The sequence below is a fragment of the Armigeres subalbatus genome, chromosome 3, assembly GCF_024139115.2.
Source record: "Armigeres subalbatus isolate Guangzhou_Male chromosome 3, GZ_Asu_2, whole genome shotgun sequence".
Classification (NCBI taxonomy): domain Eukaryota; kingdom Metazoa; phylum Arthropoda; class Insecta; order Diptera; family Culicidae; genus Armigeres; species Armigeres subalbatus.
In genome coordinates, this window is record NC_085141.1 from 110,729,130 (window position 1) to 110,747,085 (window position 17,956).

Genomic DNA, 17,956 nt, shown 5'->3' on the forward strand with positions numbered 1-17,956 from the left:
GATGAGCGGTAAATCGGATGATTTCGTTTTTTTATTGTTCCGGTTAGAAGTGAAATTCAGAGGTCCGTCAGACATTAGAAAGAAAAGGGAAATTCGGAGGCATTATTAAATAAAGTGTCGCGGTTTAGACAAAGCTTGCATGCAGTCAAATTTGAAGAATAAGTCATGATTTAAATAATTAATGTTGAATTGATTAGCCATTTCATATGATGCTAAATGGCTGGATTGATTTTGGAATGTTCTACATAATATGTTTTTATCCGAAATAAGTAGGGGAACTGCTCCATTTTCCATCTCACTGAACATTCATCTCATCGCAAAACAATGAAATACAGCACTAAAATCACAAAATAAGGAACAAATAAACTCCATTTTCATTGCTTTGTTTGTGATGGGATGAACATAGGATCTATGAGATGAAGTTCCAAACCGTTCCCCTATGTATTAAAAGTGTTTCAAATGCAGTTAAAATATTGCTTCAATATGTTCGAACACTCTACCATCTGAATTATTTTCGACTTAACGTCTTTTCGGTTGAAGATCCAATAAGAGTTTTGCTAATAAATCATAGGTGTGTAATGTATCACATACCCTCATGGTGCACGGATTTATCCAGCTTTCCACGCTCGGTAATGGCGGCTTGTCGGTGTGCAAAAATCATTTGGTCACTGTACTTTTTGACACTAGCTGGAGGAAAGCTCATTGGCGTTCCTGGGAGAGGGGAAGGGAAAAAAGGCCTATTCGCCAGTGAGTTTTCCTCCAGCTAGTGTCAAATGCTACAGTGACCGATTGATTTTTTCACACCGACAAGCCGCCATTACCGAGCGTGGAAAGCTGGATAAACCTCTTACACTACTTCATGGAACGTTATCTTGCAAAAGAAGAACCACCGATGATGCGCATTTCTTGATTGCAAGTGCAATCGAACCAGCATGCCAACCGCGAACAGTTTGTTGTGCGGTGCTGTGGTGTGGCCAATCACCTCCCTATCAGTAGCCGGGCAACCAATATGGCGTGTGGCAACGTGCAGGGAGGGCCAGTTGTGTAACGGTTTCCGTTACGCTTGCGATCACGGCAAATGCTCAGAATGGAGCGAATTGCAGCCTGAAGATGTTCCCCTTGATGTTGGTAGGTGAGTGGGAAAATACGCGGCGAGGCAGCTGATCACAAGCTGGTAGGAAGCGTTTGGCAACAGTATAGCAGCCGGCGACGATCGACTTACTTACCAATTGACCTAAATTCCAGCGAGGATGGTCGCTGGGTGGGACCGCTGTGATGGTTCAGTTGTGATCTGTAAATGAGAAGTAAAATTGGTTTTAGTGCTGGCAAAACACGGACATTTAGCATTTTAAATTTTGTTTGTTAAATAATCAAGAAACGTGATTTTGTTCCATTATCAATAATATGCTGAATGGACAATTTCGACTTGATCTATGCTATATTTAATGCTATCTTGCAAGTTCACTGCCGAAAAAATCACAAAAATGAGAGTTTTGTTTCTCATTTTTTGTGATTTTTTTCAGTAGGGGAGGAGGTTCGGTTGTGGGCACCCTTTTGTGTTTGGTCCATAACTTTGGCCCTGGTTGATCTTATGTCGACATTTGCATAGCAATCAAAAGCTAAACTTATAACCTTACTACTAGCAAAGAAATTAATATGATTTCATCGATTTAGAAAAAAATATTGACAATTTAGAAAATTTGACATTTTTGGACATTTTCATTTCGTGGTTCGGTTGTGGGCACCCTTGAAAACTTAGCTAAAAATAAAGAAGCATGAATGAAAACCACCCAGAAGACAAGGAATAGTTTATTCATTCTAAAAGCCAGGAGACGCTAAAATAACTCAAATCAATTCACCTAGCAGTGATGATGCCTCCCTCGGTGCATTAAGGAGGATGTTGAAAAAAATCACATAAGAAAGGTCTAAAATAGCACTTTAGGTAAATGGGTTTTAATTTTTCATTGATTTACGTTTTATTGGTATGCATCACAGTAAAAAAATCCTGATTAATCACCCTAGCGGCAATAGTGCCTTTCTCGTTCATTTCAAAAAATAATATTTTGACCATAAATTTTGATCCCATAGTCCGATCTGACCAATTTTCAATAGGAAACAATGGGAAAGCATTCCCCGTCGAATGCAACTTGTTGCAAGCAAATCGGTCAACGCTTTGTTCCAAAAAGTGTGTGTATAATGACTACCCAGGTAACCAATAAGCATTAAAGTAAGCACTATAGTAGCATTATACTGGCATTGCATATGCTCCGTGCTGTATATAAGTATTTCGAAAACTTGGCTGTTCTAAATAAGCATTCTCAAAGCCATCATGAGAGGCATAGTTTTAAAATAGCATTCTGAATGCACAATGTTGTTTTTCGTTAAGTGCAATGGAACAGCTACATTAGTGCCACTTTAGGGCCTGTAGTGTTCATACGTCAAACGTTTTCCAATATGGAACCATATAGCGGGGACTATTTGTCCAATGAACTTACATTTGAAAATAGAAATCGGTACGTGCAGAATGTTTTTTCCATTCCGACCATTGACAGGAGTACTTGTCGTTAACCTAACCCTACCACTAATTACATAGTTTCGCTACATTTTATTATTCCATTGCACTATTTTTGATGGAAGCATTAAAGCAGCACTACTGTAGCTGGTTCATTGCAACTGGCTATGACGTTTGTGACAGTTACATTCTGAGATGAGTTAGATTAAGTTTCAATGTTCCTGAAAGGGGATTTTGTTTATGTTTGGCAAAATTATTTCCGCTACCATCTCTCTCTTATGGGCCAGCTGGTAAGGGCGATGACAACTACAGCGTCGGATGGCAAGAGCCGCGAGTTCGAATCCCGCTCGAAGAAAGTAAAAAAAATTATGTTCCATTTCAAATATGAAAATAACAGTAACGATATAATATGAAAAAAAAACTATGTAAAAAAAGAATTAGAAAAAAAATGCCATTAAAAAACTTTTTTTCTTGTTTTAAAAATTAAGCATTTATTCAGCATTTCGGATGCTGAATAAATGCTACTCAGCGAAATTTCTACTTTATCGATAAAGTAGGATTGAGCATTTAAGCAGCCATATATTGGGCCAAAACCTGCATTAAAATAGCATTAAAGGCGACTATAGGGCTTATTGGCATTTAATGTTTTGCAGTAAAGGCGCATATAATGCCACTCAAATGCTTTATATAATGCTTACTGGTTACTTGGGTAGACATGCCCAAAGAACAAAAATATTAAATAAACTCATTATTTCGAACAATTATGTCAAACTAATTATAAAATTTGCCTTAAAAAGTTATTAAAAATAAGTTAAGGGACAACTAAAACGATATTGAATGATTTATCAATAAAATGAGGATGCCCATAACCGAACCAATAAAGGTGCCCACAACCGAATTTCGCAGCCTTTTTGGAATGAGAAGAAAAAAAAAATCGTGCTAAAATGTTGATGACAATCGACATTGGGCCTTAAAATACATTAAATTTACTGTGTAAATACGCATTAGAACTCACTTTTTGAATTAAATCCTTTAATTTATGACACTTTGAAAAAGGCAAAAAAAACTTTCGTGTTGTTTTTCTTGTACGAAAAATTTATTTGTTTCTAGTTCAAAGTAGAGATGCCCATCCGGTTCGATATTGAGCACAAAACATCATGCTATTACAGTGCCCGTTCGATTATTGCAAGACCGATTATTGCAACGCTTTTTAATTGCAAGTTCGATTATTGCAACGTGTTGCAATTAAAAAGCAGATAACCGTCACTTTCAGATGTCAAAATATCGGTCTGTCATTTTAAGCGGGGGGCTTTCCAATGGTAATGCATAAAAGAATTTAAAAGCAAGTTGAAAAAACATCATTTTTTATTTCTATGAAAATTTGCATTAATAACCACAAAAAACATCAAAAATAGATACAAAAATCAACTAATTAAGTATACCAATAGTATTGTATATCCGGTAATGTTGTAAGCAATAATTGGAACAATGCCATAACTTCAAGGTAAACTTTTAACACTTTACTTCAATTATTAGCTTGTTATTAGATTAGCCTTTACTTCAATTAGATATGTGCAATGATATGTATAAGATATATACAAAGTACATATGTATGTATACCTTTTCCGATTTTGACCGATGACCCCTAAATTAAAGAAATATAGAAACATCTGTTATTTTTTATTAAACAGCGCATTGCACTTTTTATTGAAATCATTCGATATTATCACAACAACATTTTCTTGGTGAACTGGGGCCGAAGCTGCGCCGGATACATGATTCGAGGCTGTTCCGGATGCCGTTGTTCCGAATGAAACAGTGCCGGATGCTTTGTTGTTTGCATCCATTTTCAAATGAGCTGAAATTGAACATCTTATTGTTGCTGATCGTTTACCATTTTTGCTATCTAAGCCTAAGAAATCGTAAATCATTAAGGAATTATGCAATCTATTATTTACATACCTGCAATCCGTCGATTCGTTTAAATTACTTTGATGGGCACTTAAAAAAATAAACATTGATATGCCCCTTCGCTTTTTTGACGTTCGATTTGGTATCTGTCAGTTGTTGCAATAATCGAATGCCATTCGTTAAATGCAATGTAAATATTTTGCAATAATCGAACGGGCACTGTATAGCAAACAAATGACGGTTGTCAGAATGACAGCATCTCTTATCTGTCAAAAGATACATAGGGGTGCCCATAACCGAACGGTGCCCACAACCGAACCTCCTCCCCTACTTTTGCACTCTAATTATATATTTTGATTGGAATTTATATGGGTACATGTTAGGCATTCAAGGAGCAGTGTCCCTACCTTTGTTTTGACTTTTGAGTGAGACAAAGTCTTACCCGAAGGGTTTCAAATGAGAATCCACACACCCATTTCAATCTACTCAGAGACTGAGTAAAATTGGATTGCCGTTCCTTTTCTCTCAAGGAAATTTTACTCATGTTTCGTAAGAAGTGGAACAACTCAAATTTTGAGCAAGTACCGTGGACCCCCGGTAATATGACCGTTTTTAATCTGAACACTTTTTAATTTGAACCCCGTTGGTTTGAACATCGTTCAAATTAAAAATGGTTCAAACGTCATTTACCACGTGGAATCGAGAGAAGAAAAATGGAACATCGTGAAATGGAATGCAGAATCAAAACAAACCAGCAAAGAGAGCAGCCAGAAACCAGTTTTTCTGATGCTTATAGAGTAACCAGAAGTTCAAATTAAAAATGAACCCCGTTAATTTGAATGAGGTACCGTTCAAATTATCGGGGGTCTACGGTAGTTCCAATTTCTTACGAAAAATGAGTAAGACATACGTGAGAAAAAAAGAGACGGCAATAGAATTTTACTTAGTCACTGAGTAGAATACATTGGGCGTGTAAAGTTTAAGACCTTCACAAAACTATGTGAGATTTTGAACGTGAATAGCGCCACTGTCGATGGGTTTTAGAAATCTATACCTATATCAATAGACTCGGAAGCTCTCAACCATTTTGCCAATTTCATTGCCTATTTACGAAAAACAATTGAATAATTCAATTTTTGACAAACCTAGTAAACATTTCAGAATCAGTCATCCCGTTCATGCCTTACTTATTGTGAATATCCAAAATGGAAGCCGAAAAGGATCCACCTGAGTAGACGCTGTCGCACATCTTACCTGTATGGCGGTCAGCACTCGAAAGAGAGGAGACAGTTAAGGTTGTCTGTCTGAAAGGCGCTGTTGCGGTAGCACTCATTGAGTGCATTATGCGCAGGGGTGGATGACAAATATTGAGTTCATTATACACTGAAATGGAAGGTCTCTCTCACACCCACACATCCACCCTCCTCTCCAAAAAAACAAAACGTAGTCCTATGTCAAAATAAATGTGAGCGAACTGCGCAATCTGCTTAAAATATTTTCAAATTTGGTAAGATGCAATCAGCGTGCAAATACCCAACTCAAAAGGCCTTTTAAAGAATTTTCATGGTTATTTGATCTTAATTTGGAGTAGATTTATTTAACCGTTTCCACTTTAATGTCAGAAAAAGGCCTTTTCATCTGACAATCAAATTTCACGGTAAAGTATTAACGAACGGGAGGAATAACAACTTTTACAATATTACGATAGTTATAACTGTGTGTGTAACGGCGAAGCGTGCTCCCGTTCAAGACCGTGCATTTATATACGTCATCGATTTTTGTTTATATTTTCCAAATTACTAATACGCTTTAAAATCTATCTTTTCGTCACCTTAGTAACAGCTGTAGTCATTGATGCTTGGATAAATAACAACTTTATTATTATATGTAATGTAAAAGAAGCTGAGTAACTAAAAGGAATTCTGATTCTTGGTATTATTACATTGCTGTTGTTGTATTTTTTTCTTATTCTCTTTCAACCATACGGACGTAATCTTTCAGGAACGAAGGTGTCTTCTTATCGCGGGTCGGTCGAGTTGTAGAAGTGCCTGTTTGTGTTTTGTCATTTCGGTGGACGACGTTTTTGGAAATCCCAGGCTCATTTTGTTCATTCTGTTCACGCCATTGACCAACTCTTTTGGTTTGTAACACATGCCGCTTAGCCAGTTTTCCATCTTCGCTGTTCAGGACCAGACTACCATTGCGTTGCTCGACGACAGTATACCGTGTAGGAGAAAACCGCGGATCTCCTTTTGTGCGATTGTGTCGCTCAATCACCACTTGGTCTCCTGGAGTGACCCTACATTTCCGTTCCCCGCGTCGCTCGTCTTCTCGTTGTTTTCCTTTGAGTTTTCCTTCAAGGTCCTTGCGTTCCAGCTGTTCTGGTTCAAATGTTGATGTGCCGCGATGGATCAAGGGTAATCCTCGCTTGATCCTGCGGCCATACATGACTTCCTCAGGTGGTACGGCAGTTACGCTATGCTCTGCAGCATTGTGAGCATTGATGGCGCTTTTAGTTCGTCAATGTAATTAGTGCTATTACAGGTGGCAGTACACATAGCCTTATTTATCAATTTCATGCAGCTCTCTGCAAGTCCGTTTTGCTGCGGGAAAAGAGGTGTAGAGAATGTGAGTGTTACATCCCGCTGTTTGCAATATTCCGCAAAGTCAGTACTATTAAACGGCGGCCCATTATCTGTTCTTATAGCTTTTGGATAGCCTTCTTGTTGGAACACACTATCAAGAACTTTCCGTACGCATTCAAATTTTGTGGACTTTACAGGCCGAGCGATGATGAATCTAGATCTATAGTCAATTATAACTAAGATCAGAATGCCACCATATTTTATGTACGGCCCATTAAAATCCATTGCGATGGACTCCCATGCGGTCTTTGGAGCAAACACTCTCTCCATCGGTGTAGGCTTTTCCGGTTTTCCGTTTAAGCAGCATATTTTACATGATTCAACCCACTTCATAATATCTCCCGACATGCCAGGCCACCATACGCGTTGCCGCATAATGCTTTTCATCTTGGCAATGGATGGATGACCTTCGTGCGCAACTTCCAAGGCTCGTACTTGAAGAGACAAGGGTATTACAGCGCAACCTGTCTTGATGACGATTCCGTTTTGGATGGCCAAATCGCTCCCAACCAGTTGGTATTTTCGCAGATCCTTAGACCAAATCCCTGATTCGATTGCGCTTATTACCCTCAATAGCACGTCGTCCTCGCTGGTTTTGATTTTGATATCCGTTTCCGTCAAGAATTCAACGGCGTTCGCTTCTAACGTCGCAATTTCCCACGGACTCGTTTCTTCATCGAAAGACTCATCTTCTCCATTGTAGAGTCTCGAAGATGTATCTGCGATGTTCTCCCTACCGCGGACGTACTCAACGTCGTAGTTGTACGGGCTTAATCGGAGTGCCCACCCATCGGCCCGTGTCAGTGCTCGCTTAGATTCTTCTCTTGTGCGGTTAAGAATAAAAGTAATTCCCTGAGCGTCGGTACGGAGCGTGAAGCGTCTACCGAGCAAGAAGTACGAAAAATGTTCCACTGCCCAAACCGCCGCTAGGGCTTCCCTTTGGTTTTGTGGATACTTTTTGACGTAGGACTACGTCTGTGTTTTCTATATTGGGGTACACTTTACGATTGCGAAAATCTGGGACCGTCACGAAAATATGATAGACTTTAAACTTTAATATCTAAGCCGTTTCTCGATGGATTTTCAATTTTTTTGGACCATTCGATCAAGGATGAGTCAACGCTTCTTTGTATTTATTTGAAAATACTGATTTTTAACTATTTATTATCGATAATAGATAAAAAGTTTAGAAATAGGTAAACTAACCAATCACGTACATGCATCACTAGCACAGACATCAAAAATCAATCACTTGCGGGTTTGGATCTAATCCTCAGTTTGAACAAGATTTTACGCATAGCAGACGCATCAAAGCGATCGTAGCGGAGCAGCATCACGGAGGCGCTAATAACATTTTCAAAGAAAATCCATCGCATTGGTGGTGGTCCTCGATGTGTTGCTGCAGATTATTCAACCTCAACGAACCAGAATTTCATATGAAGAAAAGGTTGACCATAAAAATAGTACTGTGGCGATTCCGCACCGCCAGTGCCGATGCTGAATATTTATTACAAATTGTGGTGTCAGTTGGAAAGGAACATTGGGAAAAGAAAATTGATTCTTCTCAGGACCAACATTTTATGAAAAGAAAGAGTTAATTGCGAAAATGGACTGTTTCGGTGGCATCGGGTTTGGCGTGGTAGCTTGGTTGCTGTTAGTGATCCCATCCATTGAAATTTTCTACATCATCTCCCTCCGACGCGCTATCAAATTCGCTATTTACGATTGAGTTTTGAACTTTGCAGAAAGTTTATTTCGGATCAACTTTCTTTTGTATAAAATCCATGAAGACGCCACCTTTGTGAAAACTACCCAAGTAACCAGTAAGCATTATATAAAGCATTTGAGTGGCATTATATGCGCCTTTACTGCAAAACATTAAATGCCAATAAGCCCTATAGTCGCCTTTAATGCTATTTTAATGCAGGTTTTGGCCCAATATATGGCTGCTTAAATGCTCAATCCTACTTTATCGATAAAGTAGAAATTTCGCTGAGTAGCATTTATTCAGCATCCGAAATGCTGAATAAATGCTTAATTTTAAAACAATAAAAAAGTTTTTAATGGCATTTTTTTCTAATTCTTTTTTTACATATTTTTTTTCATATTATATAGTTACTGTTATTTTCATATTTGAAATGGAACATAATTTTTTTTACTTTCTTCGAGCGGGATTCGAACTCGCGGCTCTTGCCATCCGACGCTGTAGTTGTCATCGCCCTTACCAGCTGGCCCATAAGAGAGAGATGGTAGCGGAAATAATTTTGCCAAACATAAACAAAATCCCCTTTCAGGAACATTGAAACTTAATCTAACTCATCTCAGAATGTAACTGTCACAAACGTCATAGCCAGTTGCAATGAACCAGCTACAGTAGTGCTGCTTTAATGCTTCCATCAAAAATAGTGCAATGGAATAATAAAATGTAGCGAAACTATGTAATTAGTGGTAGGGTTAGGTTAACGACAAGTACTCCTGTCAATGGTCGGAATGGAAAAAACATTCTGCACGTACCGATTTCTATTTTCAAATGTAAGTTCATTGGACAAATAGTCCCCGCTATATGGTTCCATATTGGAAAACGTTTGACGTATGAACACTACAGGCCCTAAAGTGGCACTAATGTAGCTGTTCCATTGCACTTAACGAAAAACAACATTGTGCATTCAGAATGCTATTTTAAAACTATGCCTCTCATGATGGCTTTGAGAATGCTTATTTAGAACAGCCAAGTTTTCGAAATGCTTATATACAGCACGGAGCATATGCAATGCCAGTATAATGCTACTATAGTGCTTACTTTAATGCTTATTGGTTACCTGGGTATCTACCTATAGCAACTACCCATTAGTGAACGTCGCTTGGACAGACAGATGTCAAGAGATAATGTTTGGTAATATGAAGAAACTTCGTCTTGAGTCAAATTTCTGTTGTCATTCCTCGCAACAATACGCATCTTAGATAAACAACATCTCATAACCAAATTCAGAATCTTTCGAGAAAGTTTCATTGGATTCTTAGAATTCATAATTCTCCGTTTCGGTCCGTTGACTGTGGAAACCCGATCGAAATGGCTCGCGCGCGCGGAAAAGCGGCTTTCTTATATCTAATGGATTAATCCCATTAGCCCCGCCCCTTCATTAATCGTTATGAGTGCACATTATATTTACACCATATCAGCTCACAAAGGGGCGGGGCTTACGGGTTTAATTTATTAAATACAAGAAAGCTGCTGTTCGGCGCGCGCGAGCCATTTTGATCGGAATTGCACAGAAGGCGGTTCGATATTCGATGCAGCGAAGCGGACACAGCAGCACGAAGTGGGTGGCAGTGTTGCAATGCTGCAAATTTGCACAAGCGATTGGATGCAGTTAGTTATTGGAATGGGAATTGGAAAAAGAAAATTGGTTCTTCTCAGGACCAACATTTTACGAAAAGGAAGAGTTAATTGCGAAAATGGACTGTTTCGGTGGCAGTTAGTTATTGGAATGGGAATTGGAAAAAGAAAATTGGTTCTTCTCAGGACCAACATTTTACGAAAAGGAAGAGTTAATTGCGAAAATGGACTGTTTCGGTGGCATTGGGTTTGGCGTGGTAGCTTGGTTGCTGTTAGTGATCCCATTAATTAAAATTCACTACATCATCTCCCTCCGACGCGCTATCAAATTCGCTATTTACGATTGATCTCATAACCAAATTCAGAATCTTGCGAGAAAATTTAATAGGATTCTTAGAATTTGTCATTCTCCGAACGATCCGTTGTCTGCGGAATCTCGATCGAAATGGCTCGCGCGCTCGGAAAAGCGGCTTTCTTATATCTAATGAAGTAATCCCATTAGCCCCGCCCCTTCATTATTCGTTATGAGTGAAAATTATATTTACACCATATCAGCTCACAAAGGGGCGGGGCTTACGGGTTTAATTTATTAAATACAAGAAAGCTGCTGTTCGGCGCGCGCGAGCCATTTTGATCGGAATTGCACAGAAGGCGGTCCGAAATTCGATGCAACGAACCGGACATAGCAGCACGAAGTGGGTGGCAGTGTGGCAATGCTGCAAATTTACACGATTGGATTGGATGCAGTTAGTTATTGGAATGGGAATTGGGAAAAGAAAATCGGTTCTTCTCAGGGCCAATATTTTACGAAAAGAAAGAGTTAATTGCGAAAATGGACTGTTTCGGTGGCATCGGGTTTGGCGTGGTAGCTTGGTTGCTGTTAGTGATCCCATCCATTGAAATTTTCTACATCATATCCCTCCGACGCGCTATCAAATTCGCTATTTACGATTGAGTTTTGAACTTTGAAGAAAGTTTCAACTTTCTTTTGTATAAAATCCATGAAGAAGCCACCTTTGTGAAAACTATCTACATACAGCAACTACCCATTAGTGAACGTCGCTTGGACAGACAGATGTCAAGAGATAATGTTTGGTAATATGAAGAAACTTCGTCTTGAGTCAAATTTCTGTTGTCATTCCTCGCAACGACACGCATCTTAGATAAACAACATCTCATAACCAAATTCAGAATCTTTCGAGAATGTTTCATTGGATTCTTAGAATTCATAATTCTCCGAACGGTCTGTGGAATCCCGATCGAAATGGCTCGCGCGCGCCGCAAAGCAACTTTCTTATATCTAATGAAGTAATCCCATTAGCCCCGCCCCTTCATTAATCGTTATGAGTGCACATTATATTTACACCATATCAGCTCACAAAGGGGCGGGGCTTACGGGTTTAATTTATTAAATACAAGAAAGCTGCTGTTCGGCGCGCGCGAGCCATTTTGATCGGAATTCCACAGAAGGCGGTTCGACATTCGATGCAGCGAAGCGGACACAGCAGCACGAAGTGGGTGGCAGTGTGGCAATGCTGCAAATTTACACAAGCGATTGGATGCAGTTAGTTATTGGAATGGGAATTGGGAAAAGAAAATTGGTTCTTCTCAGGGCCAACATTTTACGAAAAGAAAGAGTTAATTGCGAAAATGGACTGTTTCGGTGGCATCGGGTTTGGCGTGGTAGCTTGGTTGCTGTTAGTGATACCTAGCATCCATTCAAATTTACTTCATCATCTCCCTTCGACGCGCTATGCCGATGCAGCGGAGCGAACACAGCAGCACGAAGGCGCTCTGGTAGCATTTTTAAAGGAAAACCATTGAATTTGTGGTGGAAGTTTGCATTGATGGTCGTCATTCAACCTCAACAAACCAGCATTTTATGTGAAGAAAGGGTTGATTACAAAAATGACGTCTGTTTCGATCCCGTGCTATGCAGTGGCGATCTTAGTCTGGCGATGAGTGGCGTCTCATCGAGTGGTCGTCGAACAATAACAGCACGAAGTGGAATTCTAACCCTAAAGTTTCGACGAGCATTGGGTTGCAGTTAGTTATTGGAAAGGTGCATTGGGGACACAAAATTGGTCCTTCTCAGGACCAGCATCTTCTGAACAGAAAGGGATGATTGCAAAATGGACTGTTTCGGTGGAATCGGCGTTTGGCGTGATAGTTCGGTTGCTGGAATCGTTCATTCGAACAAATTTGTTGCGTTGTCACTCACCGACGCGCGCTTATGATTCTGCTATCGAAGGGTAACTTTCTGTCAACGCCAAACTATTAATTTTGGACTTTGATGAACATTCTTGCATCCCGGATTAAACTACCCTTGTGTAAAATAATGGTACTGTAAAGAACCGTTATGTTTCCAATAATGGAGCTTTTCAATCCTCAACTACAACAAAACATAATCAAAATCTTGTGAGGAAATTCCATTTGACTGCTACTGACGCCATCCATTTGAACAAACTCATTGCATCATCTCCTTCCGACGCGCGCTTGTGGTTGTGCTAAAAAAGGGCCACTTTCTGTCGTCACCAAACGATGGTAACCCGAAAAATAATCGATATCATTTCTAATGATTAACGAAACAAAACCAATGAATCTTGCCAGAAAATTTCACTTTCCGTCGACGACGGCCAAATCGATGAAGACGCCACCTTAGTGAAAACTGACGTTTAGCTGCCTTAGTTTTTCAAATGGCGCATTATTAAAAACAATAAATCTTTCCAAAATCATCATTGTCGTTTAAACAGCTGAACAGTCTGTTTGTCTGGGTAAACAATTTTCCCAACGTTCAAAACCTCTTCTTGGATGAATAGTTTAAGTCCTGAAAAGGACGGTTTGTAATTTATTCTTCAAGTCCCGCTCACTTTGCCACCAGCGCTATAGAAAACGATGCATGTATGCTTCCATCGCCGGTGGAAGTCGAACGTTGCAAATTAATATATTTGTGTTTGGTTTCGCGCCACCACCGATTTTGCTTATTTTTCCATTATTTCGGACATTTGTGAGCATAATGTCTTCTAGGATTCTGATGATATCCACTGAAAGATAGACGAGTGGCTTCAGTGGCGATGCGGCCGATGAGTCGTTTCTTTTCCACGGCTGGTTCATCCAACTGGGATGTTTTCAGTTTCTTGATTCGGTTGACCTCCGAGCAGTTTGCACAATGCTAATAAATTGATACAAGTTATGATGAAAAATACCCTCCATTTCGTATAGCTACGTAGTCCTACGTCACCTTTGCGTACAACCCGATTGGGCTGCACCTTTGAGTTTTTTCGGTAGGTGTTAGGGCCTTTGACGCGAAACTAATTACTCTTGAATCATGATTATCGCTTTCTTGAATCAGGACAGCTCCTAAAGCAACCGGTGATGCATCGGTATATAGGACGGTCTTTTCGTGTTCAGAGAAAAAACCTAATGATATCGTACATTCTATAATCCGCTGCTTGATTAACTTAAATGCCTCGCTTTGTTCGTGATCCCATAACCACGACTTCGATGTAGTAGCGTTCCATAGTGGGCTCGAGATCTTTGCGAAATTCGCAATATAAGGACTGAGAAATGACGCGAGCCCTAAAAACTACGGAGTTCTGACAGTGTCGTAGGTTCTCTGAAGCTGCGTACACTTTTGGTCTTTTCATGATCGATATGGAACCCATCGGAATCAAGCTCGTGGCCGAGGAATTTCAACCTGGTTTGGTCAAATTCACATTTCTTCATATTTAACGTCAAATTATTATCTTTCAGGATCTGTAGCACTTTAGCAACTGTTGCTCGAAGACCTTCCAGCGAATCGGAGAAGATGAGAATGTCGTCTATGAATACAATGACGTTATCGATGTCTTTCAGAATGCGAGCCATCTCCCGCTGAAAGATCTCAGGCGCGCAATTAACGCCGAACATGAGGCGAGTAAACCTGTACATCCCATCTTCGGCTAGGAATGTAGTTAGGTCTCGTGATTCCTCTGATAACTCGAGATGGTAAAAGGCGTTACTCAAATCAAGTTTAGAGAAAAACCTGGCGCCGTTAAGTTTTATTCTCATCTCATCGAGCAATGGTAGCCTATAGTATTCACGGTTTATGGCCCGATTGGGAGCGCGCATATTGACTACGAGCCTAAAGTCGTTGCTCCCCTTGGCCACAGCGGACATGCCACTTATCCAGGTCGGAGCGGAAGTGGCCTTTTCAATTATTCCGCGCGATTCCATTTCGTGCAGTCTTTGCCTTGCGGCTTCTCTGTAAATTTTATCAAAGACGATTCTATTACATTGATGTACCTATTACTCAATAATTTTTGATAACATGTTGTTTTAAAAGTATTTTTGTTACAATATGGTTTCACTCACCGGTATGCTGCTGGCACATTGTAGTAGGCGTTTTTAGTTGGTGGAATATTCGGGTTGACACTAAACTTCACTTTTACGCCTGGCATTATCGGGAAAATTCCTTCGTTTTCACAGCTGTTCACGCTGTTGCTGATAAGTAGCAGTCCCATGTCGCTTGCAGTAGACCGTCCAAGGAGGGATCTTTTCCCTCTAAGTACGACGTGAAAGATAGCAGGTTTGATCAATTCCGATGAACATGGTTTAATGGTATTGATTTTAGCTTTGAAGCTGCATTCGATGACTATCGGATCCTGTGATCCATATGCGTGGAATTTGTTCCTTGAATTACGGCCAATCATTTCAATCGTTGCTACGCCTTGTCTGGTCTCACGTTCAAGCTGTTCCCAGTCTTTCCCACCAATGATATTCGCATCAGCACCCGAGTCTATTAAAAAGCTTATAGGACTGGAAGATCCGACAGAGCAGTCTATCAAGACGTCATCTAAGGATAGTGCATTAACTTCCTGCGTTCAATAATAATCAAGAATATGTGTATCAGTATGAATTCAACTTTATTAGAACAAAACAAAAGATAAAGAAGTGAACATCGTCAGTTAAGATTATTCTTTAAGTACCTGCTTGGCATTCTCGTATTCGTGTTCTCTCGATGATGTACTGTCCATGGATCTTTCTCTGCGATCATACTGCATGGTGTTCAGTTGTTTCTGGCGACATGCTGCAACAAAATGTCCGCGCTTCCCACACTTGTTACAATTACGGTTTAGCGCCGGACATTGCCCGTTACCATGGCTGTACAGGAAACATCGCGCACATCTGGAACGGCGTTCTTCTGTCCACTGGGTCGGTGTATTTCCACGAATTCGTTTGCTCGATGTCTCCATATTTCTAGAGCTTGCGTTTGGCCGCTTACGATTACTCCGATCGTACGACTTGGAACGATGTAGTCTGTTGACTTCGAAAGGGTCCGGGCGGTTTGTCTCGGCTTGAAATGCCTCATCTCTCGTCGCTGACTGGACAATAAAATTAGTCTCGTATCCGTATGTGCGAGCTTGCTTAACCAATTCCCGGTTTTTTAATCCACTTAGTAACTGTGCTCGTACGAATCTATCTTCGTCTTCTGTGCTGTAGTTGCACGAGCGCACCTTGCACATTAGCCTCGCATGAAAAGCGACTGCGGCCTCGCCGTTCTCTTGCTTCATTCTAGAGAAGGCTTCGTGTTCGGCGGCAGTGTCTGTCATCGAACGGAAGTAGCATTTGATATTTTCGACGAAGATTCGATAGCAGTCCGAGTTGGTCAAGCTTGGTCGTAGTTTAGCAGCTTTAATTATCTCTTGTAGTTCATTACCCATTGAGAGAAACAGCAATTGTGTCCTTTTTACCGGGTCATTCATGTTGCTGAGCGAAGCTGCAATCTCGAAATTTTCGAGGTAGCGGTTCCACTCCTCCCACATTTTGTTGGCAGCGATGCCACTAGGAAACGGTTTTATATGTTCCCATCGAATGCTGGAGGAGTTACTTCCGCTGGAGTTTGTGCAAGAATTGACATCGTTGGATAGGTTCCAGCTGTTGTCCTGATTTTCACTGGGAGTGGTTCTGGGTGTGGGCTGAAAACGCATCAAAGCCTCATTTATGCCAGCGATCATTTTTTCCATCCGGTCCATTCGTTCCGTGTTTCTTGCTTGTTCTGTTATATCGCTACTGGTATTTCCAACCGAGACAGTTTCAGGAATGAGATGAGATTCGATGTAGTTCGAAGCCTGAGAAGCTGTGCCTGGTGATGGGCTAGTAATACACGTGACCTTTTCTGTGGCGTTGCTGTCACCGATGTCAGAAACGTAATTTTCGCTGTCTGAGCTGCTACTGGTGTCGTCAGCACCATTGGCGTAACTAAGGAAAAATTCTAGGGGGGGCTAACTTTTTTTCTATTCTTACAGTCAAACACAAAAAAGTTATTGTTTTTGTTCAACTGACCGCAAGTTGTCCTACCAAACAGCTATTTCAATACATCCAGCGACGACTTGAACAGCTCTGACATAAAAATCTAGAAATGTCGTGGGATTCCCAATAACTTTTATACGTAAAAACTTAAGAGCTTTAGGTACATATGGCTTTCGAGTTTAGCATATCCATTAGAAATAATTTCAAGTTATTGTGGGCTTCATGGCCGTACGATTAGCTTCGTCAATCGTCTAGACGCATGTGCTGGGGAGTATGGGTTCGATTCCCCACGGTTAGGAGGAAACTTTTCGTGATCGAAAAATTCTCCACTGGTTCACTGGGTGTTATGTGTCGTGTCCGTTGTCTCATGCTAAATGTTTAAGTGCTCAGTCTGTACGATCTCTGGTCGAAGACTGTGTTCCTGTCTTTTTACATTTTAGTTACCTCTCCTTGAAATTTCAGGGTTTACCGAGCTTTTTTAGGATTTCAAGGATTATGGAACTTTTTTTCGGATTATCAAAATAATTGGAAATTCAAAGTTTTCGGGAAATAGCAACAACATCGCTTGAATACTTTACCAGAGAAATCTGCAGAAAGAAATGCCTTCAAAATGTCTGCTATTACAGGCATACGATAAGTTGTACTCAGCTATCACAAAATCGAAAGGTTTCTCTTGACAATCCTTTCAGAAATGCCATGCATCTTTAAGTGTTATGTTGGCAAGTCTCCTGCTCAAGTTAAACAATTGTCTTTTTCATATTGTCTAAATATTGTAGAGAGATGAACGCTAGATATTTGTCATACTCATGCAAAGTCGTAGGAATTCTAGGGGGGCTAACTTGATTCTAGGTGGGGCTATAGCCCCCCTAGCCCCCCTGTAGTTACGCCAATGGTCAGCACTATCACTGTTTGAATCGGCTTGATGGTCTGTAGACGTATTCCTGCTAGCTGAGTCGCCACCGACGATCAAATTCTCCTCCTCGTCGTTCAAAATTTCTCCCTCTTCGGATAGGGAACCGACTGGTCGGACATATTTGCCTTCGTTTGCCATTTCGACTGGCTTGCACTCAGCACACTCAGTTCAATGTAACACTCTCTGTAATGAAAGCGACAAGTATTCGTGATAGTATTATACGGTAACCAAAAAAAAAAAACAAAACAAAGAGAATTGGAGGGGCATCGAGGCAGAATTCGTGTTATGGTATGTTTGTTCAAAATAAATGTATGTTTTGATCTTGGCATTTGCACAATTTTATCCGA

At 40.4% G+C, this 17,956-nt stretch overlaps 2 protein-coding genes across 3 annotated transcripts in view; both read right to left on the minus strand.

The window, feature by feature from the left end:
• The window catches only part of LOC134224460 (uncharacterized), a 346,723-nt gene that overhangs the window by 242,034 nt on the left and 86,733 nt on the right, over positions 1 to 17,956 (minus strand). For both annotated transcript variants that reach the window (XM_062703817.1, XM_062703815.1), the window contains exon 2: positions 1,227 to 1,291. The gene's annotated coding sequence lies outside the window, so the exon portion shown is untranslated. The remainder of the gene's footprint in view (positions 1 to 1,226; positions 1,292 to 17,956) is intronic.
• Positions 6,895 to 16,628, minus strand: LOC134221880 (uncharacterized protein K02A2.6-like). Its single transcript, XM_062701049.1, has 3 exons — positions 14,759 to 16,628; positions 14,007 to 14,648; positions 6,895 to 7,891 (listed from the first exon to the last, which is right to left on the minus strand). Exons 1-3 carry the CDS (start codon positions 15,094 to 15,096, stop codon positions 6,895 to 6,897), a joined length of 1,977 nt encoding a protein of 658 aa, XP_062557033.1. The 5' UTR covers positions 15,097 to 16,628.